Source organism: Drosophila gunungcola, unplaced genomic scaffold, assembly GCF_025200985.1.
Source record: "Drosophila gunungcola strain Sukarami unplaced genomic scaffold, Dgunungcola_SK_2 000066F, whole genome shotgun sequence".
Lineage (NCBI taxonomy): Eukaryota > Metazoa > Arthropoda > Insecta > Diptera > Drosophilidae > Drosophila > Drosophila gunungcola.
Genome location: NW_026453229.1, coordinates 113,405 through 136,537, shown reverse-complemented (window position 1 = coordinate 136,537; position 23,133 = coordinate 113,405). Strand labels below are relative to the sequence as shown.

Sequence of the window (23,133 nt, the reverse complement as noted above, 5' to 3'; positions counted from 1 at the left end):
ATTTCAGCTCGCCTAATTAATAATTACGTCGACGTAGCCGCTGATTTGTGTGGCCAACAAAAGCGACGAAATAAAAACAAATGGCAAAAACCTAGCACGGCATTCGACAAGAAATTCAATTAATCATTCATTTGCTGAGCTGTCAGCGACTTGGAAAAAAATAAAATGGAGAGACTAGCCCACTGGGCGGTCCGTCCACAGGTCAGGGTTCAAGGCCGCGGCTTTGGTGGCAACAAGTGCAGCCAGGTCGAGCCCTTCGAAGGAACACGGCCTCTGCTTTCCGCAATAAAAGGCGAAATGAAAGGGCTTCAGGCCATAAACTGAAGTCTATGCCACCAATCTGACCTTTTTCCTTTGTCATTTTAAATTGGGCTGACCTTTGCGAAGCGAATTCTTTTTAGGGCGATACAAATCTTAGAATTGTTTTTTTTTTTTTAATGAAAAAACTTAACAACAGCTAATGAGAATCTGTTATAGTACATAATTGCAACCTTTTTATGGCACAAACTTTTGTTTAAAAAATATATTTAAGTTCGCCTCAGAATGCTTAATAAGAATTATTAAATGAGGTATCATTCAAGTTGATTTTTTGGGTAAAGTTTTGATTGATTTATTACTGTTGTATTACTTAGTAATTTTTATTTGGAAAAACTATTCTATTGGAAAAAATTGATGAAATTCGCTTGAAAAAATAGTTAGTTGTGCAATGATAAGTGTCAAATTCTGCGAAAAGCTGTCGATTGGGATTATTTCATGTTGTTATACCTTGTAAATATTTTTTATAAAATTTAACTAGTAGAACAAACATAAATTTACATGGTTTCAATGATCAGCATTTCGTGAGAAATGTTTGAAAATATGCATATATGATTAAATATTTCTGTTGTTCGTTTGGAAAAACTTGCTTTAACGATTTTTATTGGAAAAAGTCACTTTGATGTTTTTGTTCAAATGATGTCCTCTTTATACAAAAACGTTTTCGAATAATGTGAAATAGTTCGTTGGGCAATGATTAGTGCCAAATTGGATTTGCGAAAGGCTGTCCCTCGATTGGGATTTGCATAAATAATGGACATTACCTGCGGAGGCGGAAATCAAATGACAGTGGACAGTGGATGGAGTTGCGTAAAGCGAGCAATACGAGGAAATGCCATTGGCCACAAATGCATAATGGCGACGATAAATCATAGGGCATGGTCACGCCCACAAAGGAAGTCGGAATGCCGGAATGCCGGAATGCCAGGATATTGCAGAACTTTGCGCTGCACCTTGACGTGATGATGGCCATAAATCGGTGGCACAGCTCGGCCAGCTCGACGTTTTCAGATTTACGAACCAGTTGACGCCCTCATGCAACAGATGCTGGTTGTTGGTGGTGGTGGAAATATCCTGTTTCCTTTGGAAGGATTGGGCGACATGCTGGGAACAACCCAGTGCCGAGTGCTTGCTCAACAAATTGGCTTGTGTGCATGTGCGTGAGCGCTCAACTTGTTTGCCTGCCATTGTTATTATGTTGTTAATAAGTTAGTGGGGGGAGGTTGGGGGAGCAGCGGTTCCGGCAGTACCGAAAACAAGCTTGCAGCAACTTGACAGACAACATTACCAGCAGCACGACGCCTAAGACGGCGCAGGAAACAGGAAACAAGTTATGAAAATGCACGGGGTTGTTCAAGAGCTGCACCAGGAAAATGCGACGTGACGCTGCATGGCGGAATGATTTTCGCAACATTGCCATGGTAACAGGCAATTCCCCGGCTGCTTAGGCAGCAACTTGAGTGCTCTGGCTTTGGATCGATTATGGTAAAGCTGTGTGCATATGAAAATTGGCCAGAATGTTGAGCAATGTTGTTTTGGAGTAATTTGCCTTGGTAATGGGGAGGAGGGGTGGATCAGCCGGAATTTGGCACTGCACTCTTCCTTGGCTTCTCTCCAGGATACGAATAACTAGAAAATACTTCGGCATGCACTTTGATTAATTAATCATATGAATGCCACTCAAAGCGCTTCGCTTACCCGTATTAACTGCCCCAAAACCGACATGACAGGCAGGTGTCAGAAGCATTTCCCTTTAAAGGCCCACGGCAAACTGTGTCACAGATGGCTGAATCCCGGGTCCAGCTACTATAGATAGATAGATAGATAAACAGATAGATATATAGTAGTTTCACCCATCAGGACTTATCATGCTGGCGACTCGAATTAATGTCTGCTCTGCTCAAGGTCCAAACTTGAACTTGGGGTTCAGTCAATGAGTTAAAATGACTTTAAACAGCCTCCGCATACATGTGTACACTGTGTACACAGTGTGTGTGTGTGTGTGTGTGTGGTGTGCGAGGGTGGCCCATTTAATCTTTTGAACCCCTGAGGAACCTCGACTGTCGTTACGCAGATGCGGGCCACCATAAAATACGGCTACGGCCATTCAGCAGCGGATGCTCTGGGATGCCATCGCAAATAGAAGTGGTAGTGTGTTCGTTCTACTTGCCAACCAAATATGATTTAAGCCATAAATAAGAGCGGAAATTGTGCGTAAAATCGATGGAAGACAGTTTCCTTAAGTGGAAAACCGATGTGCATAAGTGCGTAAGCAAAAATACTTTGTCACTTGGTCATCTAAAAGTTATGGGGTAAAGTTTGTCTATTAAATTTAGTTAAGCCAAAGGGTTGTCAAGCTCTAGCCAAGACCATCCGAGGTTTATATACCCTTGCAGCAATTGCAAACATTAAACTAAATTATCCAGTCGCTCCTATAGAAGTTATATGAATTTTAATAAAATAATAATACAACTTTTCCTATTATATATCAAAGAAAAAATTTATTAACAGCGAAATTATAATTTTTTTTTCATTTATTATCTTAAGTTTTCGATTGTTCCTATTAGAATTTGGATAAAATTAAAAATGTATTTCTGAAATTTCAAGTTCGTATTATATATTAAATATATATTAAAAAGAAAAACAATTTGAAAAACAGCAAAGTTATAATGCTAAAACAATGCCTTTCTTATTGCTTCTATGGGAGCTTTATAGTATAGTCGTCCGATCCGTCAATTCGACCTATATACCATCAGCAATTTAAAAAACAACAAACTTGTGTGAATGTTTTATGACTCCTTTACTGCGCGGCAAACTTTTCCCTTCGATTATAAAACCCTCTGCAAGGGCATAAAAAGGAAGTCTCATGAGCTGGCAACAGTTTTCAAACTCAAAAATAAAATGGAGTCTCAAGACCAAAGAAAGTACAAAAACGACAACTTTATTTTTTGTCAATCTTCATTGACCGATGACTCTACCAGGACTTGTTGGACGACCAACACGAAGACATCATAAGCGGTCCCGCCAGCAGAAAACCCTCTTCCTCCATTTCGTATTCATTTCCGAGGGGCAAAGGGCTGAAATGCTGCCATAAGATAAGTGACCTTATCCAGTTCCCAGGTGGGCTGTGGACTTGAAGGATGGGCAGGACTGGTTGGGAGGACCAAAATGAACATCTGTTTCTCCCCTGGAGGCAATCATCATACGCACTTTTCCTTGTCCTTTGGCCCAGTTGGACTAGATGCGGATTTGGTGGCGGATGGTGAGGAGAGGGTAGCCTTTCGGCTCCGGCGCCGGAAGTACTGGCGCGACACCATCTGCACTGAGTCCAAGAACCGATCCATGCAGTTGTCCACGCAGTCGCGCTCCTCGGACCGCAACTCCAGTCCCGGCCGCGGAATGCAGGTGTTGAAGCAGCGACGCGTCATCTTCCGGATCAGCTCCTGGATGTTGGCCAGCACGATCTGCTGGCGGATACGCTCGAGGTTATGGTGTTTTTGGTTGGGCGCCATTCGATTCGAGGATTCGATTATGGGAGTTAGATATGTCAGATGTCGAACACACAGTTGACAGAGGGAACAAGGGAACACCTTTTAATTTGGACACGTTGGGCCTGACATAAATGAAATGGCCTGCCTTACAACTAAACTTACCCTGTGCAAACTGAATGAGCTTGCAGAGCAGCTCGCCGAAGATGAAGTGGCGCAGCAGGGTGCCCACCAGGGTCACCGGCATGCAGAAGACCCCCAGCAGGATGTCCGAGATGGCCAGGTTGAGCAGGAAAACGTTGGTGATGGTGCGCATGCGACGGTTCTGGACCAGGGTGAGCACCACCAGCAGATTGCCCACGACGGCGCAGAGGAGGATGGCCGAGTAGCAGGGCACCACCCAGATGGGCACATCGGCACTCACGCGCGGCACACTCCTGTTCGATTTGACCGTGACTGTGGAGGCCACAGTGGTGGTGGTCCCGCCCAGATCCAGATCCAGATCCAGACCCAGGTCCAGCTCCAGCCCACTGTAATTGTAGTTGTAGTTGTGGTTGTAGTTGAAGAGATCACCGGGCGGCAAGCCACTTATAGTGGTCACCCCTTGGATCTCGGCGCTGGTGGCATTCAGCTGGATCACTGCCTCCTTGGCCAGCGGCAGCGCCTGGCGCAGGAAGCGGTAGAAGGCGTCAATGGTGAGGCCGAACGGGGTCCACTCGGATCCCTCGAATCGCACCCGCACTCGCGGCACTTCGTCAACTGCACGCAAATAAAAAAAGTGTGTGCGTAACGCAAACGCAGGATATGGATGTGTGTCACAGCGGTGTGGAATTCGCGTTCCGCGTTGTGTGTCGCGCCTCGCAATCTTCGCGAAGCACTGACGGCACTCGTCGGCGACTTTTGTGCCTTTTCTGCCATTTGTGGCCACCAGCCGGCGTCGAACAGCCGCAACATGCTGCCAAAGGAGGCCATCCAGTCAGCCAGTCACAACTCACCACGGACCATGTGGCAACATGTTGCCAGGGGACTTGTTGATACTTCCAGTACTTCGGTTAGTTGATTAGGGCAGAAGAAAACCAGAACTGTTTGGTTATCCTTTCAACTAGATCTCGATCGAAGCCTTTTTACAGATTGATTCCTTATATTAGATGGCTTAATGTGCATTCATCATCCGCAAAAGGCAAGCTCAACTCTGGTAACACAAAAAAGCCGAAGTTTGATTACATTAAAGTACCATTTGTCAGGACAGCATGTTGGCTGATAAGCATTATCATTACCAAGAAACGCCAGTGCTAAGCAATTGGCTATGAAAGAGCGAAGGAAAAAGGAGATTAGACCATAGCGAAACCACATAAATATAAATGGTACATATATTATTTATCTACATTGTTTAAGTGCCATCTTAAAAACTTTTTGAAATAGTTATTAATATCATTATTGATATAAATTTCAAATCTTCTAACAAAAGCAAACTAAAGATATATTAAATGAGATTTAGATTCAAAAATAAATCCATCTCAAAAAAGCTTTTCCTGGAAACTTGGCTTTAAAAAGATGCACAGCCAAACGACTGATTATTTTGTGCAAACGATGTCCCAAACAATCGATAACCGCTTGATTTCCAAAAACTAATTTGTTGGCCAATTATCGCATTTTTCACAAGGGGTAACATAATGAAATTTAGCGAAAATTCCCCAAAAAGAAAATATTCCCAATCGAATGGGAATTTGATTAAATTTAATTTAATTCGACGAAGTATAGCATGTTAAATTTCGATCATTATTTAACTGGAATTTAAAACAAAAACCAAATTTTGGACAACAAAAAAAAAAGGATGTTTTCTATAAACAAAATTTCCCAGCTGTATGTTGTAGAGTTTTCTATTCAAGATTTCTTTACAATCTATAATTTTCCAGCCAAGTGGGGTTATAAACCGACAGATCTGTCTTTGAAAAGAGCAAATATAGCCTACATGGCATACATTTAGAGGCAAACGAGATGATTGAGGGCCTACAATGTTTGGGCCATCAGTGGGAGTAAAAGTCGCTGGCTGAGTTATTTGCATTTGTCTCCCCAGGGAAAGTGCGGAATCAGTGCCGCCGACAAGAGCGGAAAAGGCAACGAAAGGCCACATTTGTCAACTTAATTAGCGCACCTCCGGCAATCCGGGACCTCGGGACTTTGGCACACCGGCATCGCCCTTCACCGGCTTACACCTTTTGCTCATTACTTAAAGGCTTTGCCGCCGTTTGTTTGCCCTGTGAACCGAGTTAATAAATCGCAGCGCCACTGGAGAAACCATTAAGTGAAATTCGAGTGTTTTTTTTAGAGGCGGCGGAACAACTGGTTGCAGGCTGCAAACATTATTTTGGCTCAATTAACTGCAGAAGATAAGTTTCCACGAAATCACTTTATCTGTAGGTCTTCGGACGGAAGATGGAACTGACTTCCTAAATTGATTAATTCCGTTGGCCTCGCAAAAGACAAATACAAATAATGCTGCAACATTAATTAAAGTGCCCAAAAGCGGTGGGCTCTTTGAAAAGCGGGGTTTTTCAGGGGGGTGTCGGCGAGTTCGGCAAACCAACACTCCATTTATTTTTATTTACCTTGGGCTTTAATTAATTTCAATTATTGTATTTGCATTTGTTGTTTTAAAACTTTATGTCCCGATTGTCGGGCAGTCGAAAATTACAGTTGCTAATGGCCCGATTCAGATACAGATTGGGATAAGGATATGGGTAATGCCAGTGAATCCCATAAAAACAGGAGCAACAGATATACATTGTGAATTCATAATGAGCACGACGGCGAACGCGACTGAATAATGAATTAATCGCCCAATTCAGCTGCTCGTTCCCGCGATCCGAAGCCATTAATTACGGAGTACGTTTGCCAAGGCTCCATTCTGGCCACCCTATCCATCCAGTCCAGTCCAAAACACCCAATCCACTCCGGCACTCCGGGACACTGCCCTGTCTTAAGTTACGTTGTAATAGTCAGAGGACAAACATGTAATAAACGAGGCACCCGGAGTTTGCCATTTGTAAATTGATTCTTCGCCGGCACAAAAGTTTTGGCCATGGGTCATGACAAAGCTGAATGCTCCGCCCAATTGACAGCATCTACAAATGTCAAAAAAGAATGGCAAGTGAAAAGTGCTTCAAACTAGTTTCAGTTACCTGGAAATGGACTCTCAAAAGTAAGTCCAAACAAACTGCTATATATCAATGCTAGTATATATAAGCTTTTTTTTAATAGCTTAAGAATGTGGAAACTTGATTTTAGCAAAACGAATTGAATTAGAAGCAGTGCTTAAGAATTCGCGTTTTAAATTGGCAATAAATCAATCAGTAATGGGAATGGCTAAGGAAAGTATCATAAACTAATTCAAGGTACTTGGAAATATAGTCTCAAAAGTGAATCTTTGGAAAATGCAATTTTTGTAAATTTAGCAGAGAAAAATTATCTAACCATGTTTCAGTTACATGAAAATGAACCTCTTTAATAAATCCAAACAATATAAAATTAATATATTTAAAGAAATACTAATCAATATAACAAAATGTATTAAAATAACTTCTAATTTCGAGTTTCAAATCCAGTGAGCTTATATTGGTAAGAAGATGATTGCTGAAGAATTCGCGGTTTTTTTTTAAGTTCGCCGGCCAATGAAGGAAATGGTAAGTGAAAAGTGCCCCAGCCGAGTTGCAAAAGCACGCGACCATAATTAGACTCCAGCCGGCATAAAAGATGACCCAGCAGGCCTAAGGAATATATACTGCGATGAGGAAAGGGCAGGGTAACTGGGCCAAAGGTTGGTCCTTGGGTAGGGGCTTCAATTGCGGGCATTCTGTTGTACTGAGCGGTGTGTTGTGTGGTGTGTTCCGTTGTATTGTGTCCCAGCTGTGGGGGCATGACAGCTGCGCCCCCTCTGCTTATGCTCAGCATCGCAATCAGCATTAGGAGCCGGACACAGAGGTCCTGGCAGGCGAAAAGGCGGCTTAGGGACACGCACTTCTCCGGAGTGTGGAGCAAGATAATTATGGCGAATGCTATGGATTTTCTACAGCGCACACAAATGGATATTAAATTCTTGCTGCCCGGGCTAATGGAGTGCACATCTGGGCGAGGGTCCTGCAAAAGGTTTAAAGGTGTTTAAATGACTCCAAGCACACAGCCACGTTAATGACATGGCATTTTAATTTCGCTCTCTCGCTGAATAAATATCATTAAGCAGTTAATTTTATATATATTTATGCTGGAAATTAGGCACTCGACTCTAAAAAGCTTGAGACCCAAGTCAATACAAGTGAATTCTTCGACAGACAACAGAAAAAAGCGGCTGTCCTTGTCGTCATCCTTTTTCACAGACCTTTGGTTTATTGACTTAGCCCAAAATCCTTTTTGGTTTTCGCTCGAAATTCCAGCTTAACGCCAAAAAAAAAAACTTTTATTTAACTTGGCCCCATTGTTGCTGGCTGTTCTTGTTCTTGCTGCCATATTTTACGAGCCTTTGTTGCTCTAAACTCGAATTACGTTGAAATGAGCAATCGCCGAGTTGTTTTCTTTGTAAAGACATAAATCGAGTCAAGCTTCGCAAGAAAAACAAAGCGAAGAGACCAGCTGAAAGGCAATCTGCAGTCCGCCCGGGGAAACAAAAACCACTTACTTAGCCAGTTAATTAGCTGAGTTGCCCGCCGTCGATTGATTCCAAGGCGAAAGTCCACGAGCGTTTCTTAACAGCATTCCCATGCAAATACCAGCAGGACATGCCGGAGTTCAAGAAGGAGTCCGTTTTAATAATTCAAAGCATCTGCTAAACGGCTGGCAGCCGAATCGAATCGAACGAAGGAGAATGTAGCCCCCATAGATATTAATTGAGCAATCAGGATGCCCCCAAGCGCTCAGCCGGACTGTCAATCAGGACTCGTGTTCCCCAGGAAATATAAATTGACCCTGCTCAGCAAGTGGTCCACTGGCCACTGGTCCCATCCATACCCACGAAAACAAAAACCAAAAGCGAAACCCTCTTTGCCGATCCCCTTCTTTCTATAAATATAGGGACGGCCTGTTGGCAAAAGGTATTAATACCTGCGACATGGCTGCCATTTGTAAACTGTTTTCTTTTTCTCAGGATTTATTTTTGGCCAGGCCAAGGTAAATGTCGGTCCAGTGGCCCACCCACCTCCTCCTCATCCCATTACTTTGGTTTTGAGGCTCTGTTGTTTTTCCCATCGCTTTTTGGTGTTTACTGTTTAGCCAGCTTTTTGCGGTGGAATGATTAATATTTGTGCACGCCCCACTCGAAATCAGGAGGGAGCCATTCTAATTCAGATTCCAATTCCAGCACTCAGCCTTCAACATCAACATCCCCGGCATCATCGAATTCGGTATTTGGTATTTGGTACTTTTGCCTGGCTGTGCAGCCAGTTGGTCCCTTTTTTTTTTTTGGACACATCTGTCCTTTTTTGAATAGATTTGACCGAAACAAATTTTAAAGCATCCCATTTTCAGCAAAGTTATGAGGAATTTATTTGTTTTTCATGGCTAAAACCTTCTTAAGACAGTGTTATATTTTTATCTGAGTTTCTTATATTTCTTATATATTCCAACCCAATATTTGCAGTGCTAAATAAGTTTCTTAAATGCGATAACTATTTTACCCAAAAATATCTTAAGAATTAACGGGCTTAATATGCTAACTTAAAAAAGTGGCTGATGAATTGGTGGTAATAAAAAAAGGGGTTTCTTTAAAATTAAGAGATGCAAATGTCTATATTTTAACAATATTGTTCTTATTCCGCTTTTTCTTTTTCTTTTTTCGTTGCTTTTATTATAGGTTATACTGCTTAAATAAGTTTTCTGCTATTTTTGGGCAGCTTGATTTAAATTGGGGTTGAAACAAAAATTTGTCACTGGGATGTACATTACTTATTAAATTTTTTTTTGGATTATATACTTAAAACTTCATTATATTGTATAATATTTACATTATTTATATTATATATATATAGCCAAAGGTTTAATTTTATTTAATGAATATTCTTTGTAAACGTTCCTAGAATGAAGATCCGTTGAGTAGCACCTTTGAGTCTACTCCTTTTAGGTGGCATTCTGAGTTGCCTGGCAAGTCCATTTGTGTGACTTGTTGAGCGACGGATATACCCGCTTTTTCTTGGCCAACAAATCAGCACTGTCTCTGCATCCGGCTGCCGACTTGGTAGGCGTGGCACGTCCGTTGGCCCACTCTGCGTGGGGCTGAATGTGGAGTGATATCCTCCCATCGGCCCACTCACACATGCAGCCCACTTTGTTTGCTGTGAGCCCTTTAAATTGACGTTACGCATCCGCCCTGTTAGCCGACACGCACTGAAATCTTTATGAATGGGCCGCACCGTGGATGGGATGGAATCGAATGGGCCGAATCGGTATGTGGGCCAACACATGAATACGGATTGCTGGCATTCCGCCCACTGTTCCACTGCTCCACAGTTCATGTGTGATGGCAGTCATTTGCATTTCGCTTTCATATTTTTGGTGAAAAATTACAATGTGTGCGACATGTGGCTGAAATAAATCAAAGCAGTCGCCCCCCCCCCCCCCCCCCCCCCCAAATTTATGCGACGCTCTGATTTGTGGCCATTAGCTTGAAGCTTGCCAGGCAAATGTCATAAATTTCGGGCTCAAAATTAATGAAAAAGCAAGCAATTTATGCGAGCAGAGGTCGTGAATGGCGGCCGAAGGGCCAGAGGAATCTTTCGATTCGATACGGCTGGAAAAAGGTGCCGGCTAGGCGGGAAAGGTGGTGCACCACAAAGACAAAGGCCCACTCAGGTGTCACCGGAGAAATGACAGCTCATCAAAAGCCCATCGACGCCGCAGTAGCCCGGGCTCATGCTCATGCTCATGCTCAGGCCCACGCCCAAAACAAACAAACAAACAACAGCCATTTGCGCGTGTCATCTAAGTGTGCTTTGATTCTAATTTTGATTGATGAAATTGTTGTATGGATGGCCAGTAAACAACCTGTGCCATCACCGAGGTTTAGGTTGCCAGGAAACGCAGCATCAGGGGCTTAACGGCACAGGTTTCGGGAGAATAACTAAATTTTGAATTGGTGACCCCAACTAGCGCTGCTTGAACTACGGAAACTAAAGAACATTTTTGAGAAAATTAACAAATTGTTTATTAAACAAGCTATAATTGTAATTGGCGAGTCGGCTTTTAACAGCTTTCAAAGTAGTACAAGCAATAAAATATAAGGGGGTTGACCACTGAGGCTTGGGGAAGATAACTAAATAAAGAATCGGTAATGATAGCAGATGAGCTAAAGCTCGACAGGTACGATATTCCTGGAACTAATTGTTTGTATACAGACTATATTTGTATTTGGTGACCCCAATCGTTTTATATTGTATTTTAAGTGAATCAACAAGTACTACAAAATGTTAGCTCCGCTGAATGATGTCCTCGACCGGTAAGACTATGGAAAGTATGATAGCAGATGAGCTGAGACTGGGAGGGTATAAAATACCATGAACAAATTGCTTATAAATATAATAATAATTGCAATTGCTGTGGTTTTATTAAACCTTGAAGTGTAATCCACAAGTAGTAAAATATGTGTGTACTCCGTGTCTGTGTATTTATTTATTCCATGGCGCTAGAGTTTGCCAATCCCGCATAGCTCCCCTCATAATCCTGAGCCAAGGAAGAGTCGTCGTTGGAGGACCCTGCTCGCTAATGCGATTAGTGTGAGTGCTGGCAGCACAAGAGACTTGCCGGGAGATTTTTAAATCGTTTTAAACAGTCAACATCCATGCAGAGCATCTTAACATCCCTGAAAATGCAGTCCAAAATTTCTTCTGTGTCGACACGTTAACGCATCATTTCCAAGTCTCTTCCGGCATGTGTTTGAGATTCGATTCATAAGTTTTTATCTCGTCAAAAAATGAAGCCGTTCGACACCAACACGAAGCGTGTCTGGCGAAGACAATCAAGGCCGGCGAACACACAGAGCTCAGTGCTCAGAGCTCAGAGCTGGAACAAACAAGGAGCACTTCTTGAACCACCCACCACCTCCATCGTTATCTGCATTATCCTTATCATTATCCGGCATACTCTTTCAAAGTTAAGCGCACCAGGAGCCTTCGCGCAAAGGCAAACAATGGGGAAATGGGGCTGGAAACTCAAGTGCAATATTTGGCAACATTAAATTTATGTCTGTACATAAGGAGCGCAATAAAAGTCTGACCAAGTGCCGCCATTTCCTTCGTTTTCCGGCTACGCCTACAGCTCCTGCGACGACGGCTTATCAATGTTTAAACAGAGCTGCACAACAGCGCAAAACAACAGGCATAAGAACAACTGCCGTGTAGCGGAATTAAATCTTTTTTAGGACCAAATTTTATTATTGCAAAGTAGGAAATTTTTTAATATTCTAAAGAGCCCAGTCTACGGTTAATTGAATGCATAATAGGCAATATTCGTAGGTGCCAGGACTCACACATCAATGCACAGAAAAAAAAATCCTTCCTTAATTTAAGAAATAATGGACTATAGTTGAGCCTGCCATAAATATTAAGAAAAACATTACCTGCAAAATGACTTAAGGACATGTAAGGCCACTTTTTAGGTTGTTTTCCTTAAACATTGTTTTGCCGAGTGAGCCCCCCGCCACCAATCGGCTTTTAATTAATTAACATTTGACTTTGTGCATTGTGTCCTTTGAGCTAATTAGTGGCTTTGACCTCATCCCCGTCCCCCTCCGATTCCAATTAGTCCCCATTCGAGTAACCTTGGCTGCGCTTTGGTTGCAATCCTGTCGCCTGAAACCTCGTGTCAACATTTTCATCGCGACCCTTGCACTTTGACACCAGCCAGACATTGCATGATTCCTGCCATCGATTGATCATCCTGCTGGTGGGTGGGTTACGGCATCCATATTCCGACTTAGCTTCGGTGCGTATAATTAAATCGGTAAGCGGCTTATGGGGTTTCCTTCGAGTTATACATCCGATTGGCACGTGTCACCGGCTCAGTTTCAGTTTCAGTTTCAGTTTCAGTTTCAGTTTCAGTTTCAGTTTCAGTGGCAATCCCAGTGCCTTCTGCGCGGAGATACCAAAAGTCTGAGATTTCTGGTTGCCTTACAAAGTTAATTAGTTGTTGACTTCCTTGCTAATTGCAGAGACAGCAGACAAGTTACCCATTCTCCCCTGAGCATGTATGCCCGTCCGTCAAGATAAATTCCGGCTGCCGGATGCCGAATGCCGAATGCCGAATGCCAAATGCCGAATGCCAAATGCCGAATGCCAAATGCCGGGGAAGCCTTCTGGGCCGGTAATTTGTTAAAGTTTAATTAAATTCCTGTTAGAATAATTGCATTGCCCAGGAAGGAAGCCCTAGTTCTGCTTTTGAAGAATATAGATCAAATGAAATTGCTCAACTTTAAAGCTCTCACACAACATGATGATGTGGTGTCCATCAGGACTTCGCTCTGTGATGACTTGTATGACGGCTATCCGCCAAGTGCTGGGCATTACTTCGAGTGCATTGAAGTTCATGACTGGGGCACCGAGTCGGAATCCGGAATGCCAAGTCCGGAGTTCAAAGTGTGGGTCAGGGGAGCGGGCGCGTCCGCAAAGCATTACTCAAATCGCCTCCAATGATGGTATATTTGTATTTCTGGGCACGGAGGCCCACTGACCGACCCATGGACACGCAACAATTCCATTTGGCAATCTAGTTATGTGTGTGTGTGTGTGTGTGTGTGTGTGTGTGTGTGTGTGTGTGTGTTTCTGAGCCACCGCTCCGCATGGCAGCTTCATGACTCATTAATCTTGTGTACCCTCATGTAAATTTGCCCCAAAACCACGTGACGAGTGCCCCTTGAACTTTTGGCTCGTCGGCTAAACAAAGTTTGTTTGCAGAAATTTTGTTGCATGCTGATATGTTGAATAAACGCCACATACATACATATGTACATACATATGCTGGAATGGGTATGAAGACCACAAAAGTTTAATTGCTGAAGGATCCCCAGAGACAACTATAGGCGATCTGCCGCAGGCAATGGATTTCGGAGGTTTCTGTTCCTTAAAGCCATTCTCCAGCAATCATTATTATACCAGTTACATGAAAAGTAGGAGGGTATACAAATCAACCAATTTTTTTTTAGTAGCTATAAGCAGATTTTGAAAATCACAGTTCATATAGTTGAGAGAGCGGAAAAGAGCGAAAGAACTGTAAGCGAGGGACGGTAATGCTGCTCGCTCTCATGATGCAACTATATATAAGGTGCTCTCAACGCCAGAGCTCATCTCTTTTGAGGACGTTATTTTTGCCAGTCGTTTGTCAAATATGCAAAAGTAAAACAATTGCTATTACTGTGACAGGGGAGAGAGAGAGCTGATAGGACAACCCTATAGAGTTGCTTCGTGGGCGGGGGTGCTGCTCCTGCTCTTTCTTACCTTGTAGTGATGACCCAGTTCGGCAGATGGCGCCACCTTTTCTGGTGGCATATTTATTTTGAAATTTCTTAACTAAATAAAGGGTATTTAACAATCGGGGATTTCCATTTTGTTTTCACTCGATTGCGCCTGCGGTCGGACCTGGAGTCCCCGAGGGCGCCACATGGCCGGCGTGGGTACATGGCAGACAGTTCAGTGATCCCAAGAACCACCAAGGTTCACAGACCCAAAGGCTCCACTTCAGGCACATGCCCCCAATCGCTGTGTATCAGAGCCGTGACCGCATTTTTGGGCTTACGTATTTAGAGGAGCGGTCTCCCAATTTCAAAAATTGGGCAGCATATTAAATATTTAAGCGTCAAGCCGTTAAAATGCCAATGGCATGTGCAGCCACCTAGTCACATGGCAAAAACATATGGAGAAGGCGATTTCGGCCTTGGTTTTTTGTAGCATTTTCATCTGGCATCGCTTTGCAATTCAAATTAAGCTCGAAGCAGCTCCCGCAGCTCCCCCGATTTGTGTGTCGGCGAGCAGACGAGTGTCTGGGCCTGGACATCCCGGGTCTGGCTGTTTGGCGGACCAAGGGTGCCCCATCCGCCCGAATTCCCCAACGGCGTGCAGTGCACATTGGGCTGACTTGCCACTTTCTTGGGCCACCCAAGAACCCAACAGCAAAGAACCTTTTTCTGCATAACCAAACATTCCGTACATAAATTATAATTTTCGGTATACCTAAACCTATAATTTTATATTTAATACTTTTTTTTCAGGGTTCCGATTTCAAAGCGCTATATCTTGAAAGTCTTGTGGCTTAAGCGTCTAACAATCTGCATTTAAATTTTGTTTTGAAATTTTGAGTTTTTGTTTTTACGATATAACTCCTTAATTAATTGCCGAAAAAAACTTTGCAGAAAGGTAACCAAAAACCTACAAATTCTAAATCCATAACTTTACTTTCAAGCATGCAATTTCGCAGTGGAATATCTTAAAAGTCTTCTGCCTTAGTGCTTTACAAATCTGCATTTAAAACTTGGTTTGTAATTTCGGGCCGATTTTTTTGAAATTTTTATGATGTGATTTCTTAATCTCAAAAAAAAATCGTCCTTGCAGAAAAGTGACCAAAAACCTTCTGTTTTAAGTCCATAACCTTTCCTACAGACATCCGATTTGGATGTGGTACATCTTTAAAGTCTTGTGACTATATTATCTAAACATCTGCATTTTTTGTAATTTTTATGATGTAACCCTTTAAAAATATCCGAAAATCCAGAAAAGTAACCTAGTCTGCATTCAAATATTTCCACCATATTTTGGCTTATTAGTTTACTATTACCACTCAAAAAGTTGATGTACCCCTAGAAATCAAGACTGCAAAACAACGACCATATATTTTTCACATTTACTCGGGCTTGTGCCCAGTGTGGCCCCAAACCTGCAGCATCCTCCCACGAAAACAATTCCGTATCTGCCTGTCACTGCTCTTTGCATACACTTAGCATATTCGTATTCGTAATCGTAATCGTTTTCTGTTGCGTATCTTCGATGGCCCGACGGACCACGGACACAATTTGATCCTGTCAGGGAGTTGGCGTTGTTAGACAGGAGTTGAAACTTCGGCAGGGGAGCCAATTTAAGTGTAATTGAGCGGCGCTGTTGGCCCATATCCATATATCCATATCACAAAACTCGGCATCTTAGGTGAAGACACAAGAAGTTAATAGTTATTTAAGTCAGGGTTTTTTTTTTTTAATAATGAGAGAACTTGTAGATATTTGTAGGTATACAAGACTTTATGTTTCTATTAGCTATGATTGCTACATATTAACTTCTTCTTTAAGTTGGGCATATGCTGAAACAAACTATTTAAAGTGGTGTTCTACCGGAAACGAAAACCCATTGGCAGTGCCAAAATGCGCAGCCTCGCTGTTGTTTGCATTTCAAATTAGAAAACTTGCACAACTCGCAGTTTTTGGACATGTGCTGGCCCAGTTTGGGTGCCATTCCAATGCCAGCGAGGAAAACAAAATTGCCACAAAGCCGCTCCAACTGTAAAGCCCACCTTTAGCCCCTCAAGGAAAACAACCATTGCGTGTATAACTACTTGAAATGGAAGGATATTACAAGTGGAGAATGATGAGGAACCAGCCATAAATGACTGAACAGCGAACAGCCTTGTAAGTTTGCACAGCGATGACTGGGCGAAAGCAACAAAGTTTGACAGCAAACTTCGACTTGGCTTAACAAATTCAATTTCATTGGCACAACAAGCATAATTAAATAGAACACGGCGGGTGAGTTGGTGAAAGTGGGAATGGGAATGGGAATGGGCACAGGAATGGGAATGGGCACGGGAATGGGAATGGGAATGGGTTCGGGATCCAGTCGACGACATCTGTCTCGGATTTGGCCAGCATCTAATCCGCTTAGCTGGCTGAGAGTGGACTTGTCATGGTGGTGATTCGGAGCAAATTGCAAAGGAAAACGGAAAACGGTAAAGTTTTTGGCCATTGACAAACGCATTAAGAGTTAAATCGCCGACGTTTTTGGCATCCCACTGATCCTCCCAGCAAATGGCTCAGCTACATCCAACATTCAACATCCAATGGCTAATTACATTGCCAACAAGATGTCGCACATTCGCTTCAATCAGCGTAGTCGCTGAGCTGGTAATACCCAAATGGTGGTCGGAGTGTTGATTTTTGGCCAAGGGATAAGCTGGTTACTAAACCACAAAAAATAAAAGAGGTGAAAAAGCTATGACAGTTTTTAATGGACTTTTGTCGCTCTGCAACTTGCGAGTTGCAACATATAAGGGCCAAAAGCTAAAACTCAACAGTAGTTGCATGCATATCCAGACTAAAAGCTTCATTTCCGTCCAGGCTCAAAGGTAAAGTCATTTCCGCTGCGTTCGTGCGAATTTGCCGCGAATCTTTTCGGCCAAAACGGAAGAGTTTTAGCCATTCTGAGGCGCCTTCGTGTCGTCTACTAGTATTCTATATACTACCATACATATATATATATATGCCTTTTGCTGTCACTTCTCAACGCTTCCTCTTCTGACGCTCGCATAAATTGGAAAAATTTTAATTTTCCACTAGATTTGCGTGGATTTTCTTGGATTCCTTGCCTCTCGCTTCGCTTTGCTTTGATTTTGCCACATTTTTTGTATGTAAGCGGGTGTTGAAAAAGGACAAAAATGAGGCGCCAAATTTATGACTACATCTCTTTGAGGCTTCTTTTTTTTGTTATTTTTTTGTTTGTATCTTTCTGTTTGCGTTTCGCTCGCCTCTTTTGAAAAACTTTACTCTGGCTCGCTTTTCCGTGTTGCCAGTTCAGCCCCTTCTGTTCCAGCCACGTCCTTCTCAAAGTCCTGTTCCCCTGCCATCCTGCCATCCAGCCATCCAGCCATCTAGCCATGCCACCATCCTGCCAAGTGATATCAGCTCTTCCGTTATATTTTCACATTTTTACCAGGCATATGACGGATTTTCGTAGTCGCAGCAACGACAGTTCGGGTACGGCAATAACATTAGCAGGCAAGTGATGCCCCTTTGTCCCTTTTCGGAAACCGGAAAATGTCCTGTTTTAAATGGTCTCCATTTTAAAAATGTTTAAATTAGAGCGGTACAAATTTGAATGGATATGTTGAGGTCCTTACTCTTCAACGCTTTTTATTCAAAGCTAACCGGAACATTTTTTTTGCAAAAAATTATTTTAAGCGCCTGAACATTGGCCTTACTTTATTACACATACGCACTGTTACCTCCCATAAAATAATTTATTTTCATCCAGGTGAATTACGACTTTTATTTAAAATTTAAACCACATCAAAAACTTATTGACAGTGATAGATATGGGAGTTCGATTTCTTTTGTACAATGTTCTTACTGTTATACATGTCGTATGAGTAATTTTATGACAACATGTTTTCGATTTTGAATTTCTTGTGAGTCTCCTTATTTAATATATTTAATAATTTTTTATAATTTTTTTCAAATTTCTCAATTTAATTTCATTAATTGTTAAAAAATTAGTAAGTGATTGTTTAAAAATATCATGTTATATTGCTAGATATATATATAAAATATATCATTTTATATTGTTTTTAAATGAAAATCAATTTCTAGAACTTGAAAAAAATGCAAACACACAAAAAACCAATGGGTTGGAAAAAACAAAGAAGAAAGTTTTGTTATAAAATACTTAGCTCGCATTGCCCCCTCTTTTTTCAGGGTGGCACAACTGCCAAGGACGATGCATGTCCTGCAAACGTTGCACATCGGTTGCAGCTTATGGCGAGAGCAGAAGATGGAAAACCACTGAATCGGTTCAGAATCCCGTCCAATTGAACTCGCCAAATCAATACGCGGCGCACATTCAATCGAAGATCTTGTTTGAAGTGTAGCAATTGAGGCTTGTGACGTGCTCGTCCTCGTCAATTTGATTAAATCCCAGACTTCACGGTCAATTGATATGGAAAGCCGCGAGGCTGGGCGATTGGTGGGGCGATGGCGTTTTTCAACTTGGCCGTGATTTATGGACGAGATATAAAAGTCTGAATGCCAAAACTTTTTTCCCTCGCAGCAAACTGGGGCGAAAGTATTTTTAGCCGGGCATGGAGTAATGTGCGGAGTAGGAGGACCGAAAGCTGGGGACAAAACAAATTACGGCTGATACCCGTGGCAAGCTTCAAGAGGCATCCATATGCCAAATGGGCTCATTAGAAGCGAGCCGAAATCAAATTAAATCGGAGCCCCTTGGCAACGAAAGACGAGCTGCACGATGGACACTGTAAGACTTTGGAGGCGCCACACTGAAAAATCCGACACCAAAGCAGGATTTTAAATGGGGCGGCTGAGTGGTAAGCCGTACTACATTTCAGGGGGTCAGAAGGTTAGGAGGAGAAGGGGGATTTACTTTCTATTCAACGAATGCACTTCTAAACGTCGTCAAATTTCCGTTTGAGCAACGCAAATGTTCCTATTTTTCCACGTAATGAAATGATAAACCTGATGGTACTACTTCATGTTTAACCAGTTTATTCTTAGTTTTTTATCAGATTTCTTACATTTTTATACATTTCTTAAAAGTCAGCAATAGCAACCTATACTAGAATATGCTTAAATTTAGTTATGAAGTCCCAAGCGCTAAATTGCCACTGGCTCAGCCAACTGGAAGTACATATTTGCCATGAAAAGAAAAGAAATGCACCTGATGATATTACCTATTAGTTTGAACCAGTTCATTTTCAGCACTTTAATATGATGTAAAGCTTTTTAATTTGATTTTAGATTATATTTATTTATATTTAAAAAAAATATTGTGTGGCACAAATAGATGCTATTCCAGTTACACAAAAACAAATCTCTCATTTCAAGGATAAAATACAAAAATTTGTTATTAGAAAAATCTTTCTTATTCACCAAGTTAGAACAAAAAAAAACTCTGAGGAACTGAAGAAATCTGTTCTTTTTTTATGTCGAGAAACTCAAAAACATTCCTTAAAAAATTCGTTTCAATATCAACCCACTGGGAAGTTATGGTCATAAATTAAAAAAATCATACATCGTTGGACACGTCAAAAGATTTTCAAACTTTTGCAAATTTTGTGATACAATAAAACTTTGTCAACTAGACGTCGAGTTGCATTTTTTCGCAGTGCAATGCAACTGGTCCATGAATATTTATGACTTCAGCGCCTTCTGTTCGTGGCCCCAACTTGCGGGCTGGCTAATCAAATACAGATAAATTTAGAACTGTTTGCTGGCACTTTGCTCGATGGGGAGTGAAGGATCCTGCACATCCTGTGGATGCAGCGCGTGTTTCTGCATGCAAAGCTGTTAAATGCCTTTTGCGGCCCAATGCCCATTAGAGAGTGGGGAAATCGGATCCCCTCGTGGGAAAATTAATGCTGCATTTTATTCCAACTGCTTGAGGGGAGGAGCAGTCGAAGGAGCAGAAGGACATGTGCGCGCATGTGTGTGGCTGGCAAGTAGTTACGACATGCTGACTGACAGGCACACAAAGGATGTCCATCCGGAGGATGGGGGGCAGGCCTTGAGCCAACTACAGCACCCACTGGCAATGAGTATTAATGGGGGCGCTCACGAATAAGGACATAAATGTCCATTAGAGCGGAAAACATCAACCGTCCAGTTACCCAGACTTAGGGACACATTTTTTCACTCTTTAAATTATTTTACCTCGTTACACTCAGTTTGTAATAATAATTTAACACTCTCCCCATCGATTAAGTCTGAAAATGTCACAAGATTCCATGCTCTCGTATGCTCAAGTGCTGCGTTTGCCTTGCACTTAATTTCCTAATTAATCTGCGGAAGTGGCATCCGGCTAAACATTGAGGGCCTTGAGTGAGTGGCTTGTGGCTTGTGGCTTGTGGCCGCGGTATATTGGTTGGTATGTGCCGCCATCGAATGAGTATCCGTCTTGAGTGGAAATGTATTTAACTTATTCACTTTGCCCTCACAAAGCCGCGTTGTCAACCGCTCTGCTCCACTTACAGACACTCGAAAACTTCTGGGGATTAGATCCTGCCCCCAGGATCCAGCACACTCCCTTTCGCATCCTCAAAGACATTCTATGCGTTTCAAATTCAATGCGCTTTCGGCCTGGGCTCATGCATATTTAAGCGCTTTCGCCTTGTAATCAACATGTATGGCTTATACTTTTATGCCATTAAGAGCCACACTCCAGTCTCTTTGCAGCGGGAAAATAGAAGGCAAGGCAGGCAGGTCCCTGGGGTAGGTTGTGCTGCAAATTAAATACAAAAATAATGTAAAACACACTTGAGGCAGCCGCAAAGTATACGGGCAGAACAACAAGTTATGGGTGGGCTATGGTGGTACATGGTACACCCGTCTACACCCATGTACACCCACTTTTCTGGCACTGCTAAAGCCGCCCGGCGGCCATTGTTCAACGGAGATTTCCTTTTATTACGCGTAAATGAAAGACATTTGTCGTTGGATGTCGCCCAACTGGGGGCCCCCTTGATGAAAGGAGGATATCATCCACCCCAAGCACCCAGAGAAAAATGGCAACTTAAGTTATTATTAATTTTGTTTAAAATTTGTTTATGCGGTAATTGCAAGTAAGTCTTAACTCGTAAAGTCATATTAAAATGGTTTGGTAAAAGTGATTAAGGAGGTTATGAATATAATAACAAAAAAAAAAAAGAAATAAAAAGCTAAATATTAAATGTTAACAAATAAATATCAAAATAAAAAAAATTTCTTTGCAAAAGTTTAAGACTCATTTCTCGTCTTCATGATAAGCTAAAAATAGGTTTTAACTCATTAAATTGGGAAATTTACTGTTTTTAAACCTAGACCTTTTGGTTCGTTTTCTCGTCCCCACTGTACAAAAAGTAGATTTTTAATTGAGATACTCTATGAAATTTTATAGCTTTAAAACTTAAATTTATGACTACTTTTTGACCGGTTTTTCCGGCCCCACGGAAATTGAAAAATTGGTTTTAATTTAAAAATCGTATAAAAATGTACAGTTTTAAAACCAATTTTAGGCCCTTTTTTTCGTTTCCATTGGTAAACCCTCTGTCATAAAACCTCATTTAGGTCTCATTAAAGGCTATTAAAAAGAAGCCTTCGCTTATCAACAAGAGAAGAAAACGTTCTCAAGTATTTAAAAAAAAAACAGTATTTGAAGGAACTATTTTTTTTCTGTGTGTACTTTGCATAGGTCCGCCAAGGCTCCTGCTTAGCTGGGCGATAAAAATCGCTTTACGGCTGGCAGGCGACGTTTCACGCGCCTCGTCCTTTTCGTCCTTTATGGACAAACATACATTGTTGACCAACATGCGAATGATTAACAAGCAATCGAAGCAATCACGAGGGAGCTGAGGTCATGACGCCCACGCCGCCACCCCATAAAACTATTTTAATGGATCGAGCCCCGAAATGAAAAGCACATTTTTGATTTAATTATTTCTGTGCTGAACAAAGCACACCCCCCATCAGCCGTTTCCATTTATTTAAAGTGTTTTACTTTTGCATGCCGTTGATTGTTCGTTTGTGTGTGTTTCTTTATTTATATCATTGTTTGTCTATTTGTTTGTTGGTCGACGCGAAAGTAAGGGTATGCAAAATGTCGGTAAGAAGTAGGGGTTATGATTTCTGTTTGTCTCAAGGACCGTAATGCTCCTGCTAGTTGCCAATGCTGATTTCGATCCAATTTGTTGTAAAAACGGTAACACAGTCCTGCGGAAACATGATGCCGCAACATGTTGCCACTTGGGGCGTTACCAAGTGAAGAGTTTTTTATGGCCGGGATCGCATAAATGGCACGGGTGCTGCACAAAACTTGTGCCAGCTGCATGGCAAAAGAGCAAAGTTTACGGGGAAAGTTGTCTATATGTATGGTATATAGGTATAAGTGAAAAACCTGGGCATTGATGGTACTTGTAGTAGTCCACTACCCACCCACGTAACTCACTAAACTTGTCGACACTGGGCTATTTACCCACTTTAAGCTCCCCTGGCCGCGCCAGTCGACGTGGAAAACGCTGCCAGCATTTTGCACCTTCTGAAGACTTACCGGAGAAGCAAGAACAATAAAAGTCACGGGTCGATGAATGGGGGCCAGACCTAGATCAGACCTGCGCTGACTGCGCTCGTGTATTCATCAGCCGTAATGCCGAATGGGAAGCCGTTTTGCGACATCAAAGCCCTAGTTGAAATGACCTAGAACTCATAAATTCCCAGCACAAATGGTGCGGGCATTCAAATTCAAGATGTGCGAGGCGAATATATGCGATTGCCATTGCGATTGCCAAAATCCACATGCTCTTTGGCCATTATTTTGCGCGACTACCGCCGGTT

The 23,133-nt window shown here is 42.1% G+C and overlaps 2 protein-coding genes across 2 annotated transcripts in view; both read right to left on the bottom strand.

Annotated features, from left to right (window-relative positions):
- LOC128264321 (cholecystokinin receptor) overlaps positions 1-6,030 on the bottom strand; it is a 34,217-nt gene extending 28,187 nt beyond the window's left edge. Inside the window, exons 1-2 of the mRNA XM_052999746.1 lie at positions 5,959-6,030; positions 3,969-4,758 (exon numbers count right to left, since the gene is read on the bottom strand). Of these exons, the coding sequence (XP_052855706.1) occupies positions 3,969-4,758; positions 5,959-6,030 (862 nt within the window). The remainder of the gene's footprint in view (positions 1-3,968; positions 4,759-5,958) is intronic.
- On the bottom strand, positions 3,205-3,958 carry LOC128264369 (mitochondrial import inner membrane translocase subunit Tim13). Its single transcript, XM_052999813.1, has 2 exons — positions 3,526-3,958; positions 3,205-3,465 (listed from the first exon to the last, which is right to left on the bottom strand). The coding sequence occupies exons 1-2, from the start codon at positions 3,825-3,827 to the stop codon at positions 3,372-3,374; spliced, it is 396 nt and encodes a 131-aa protein (XP_052855773.1). The 5' UTR covers positions 3,828-3,958; the 3' UTR covers positions 3,205-3,371.
- Positions 6,031-23,133: the final 17,103 nt, after the last annotated feature.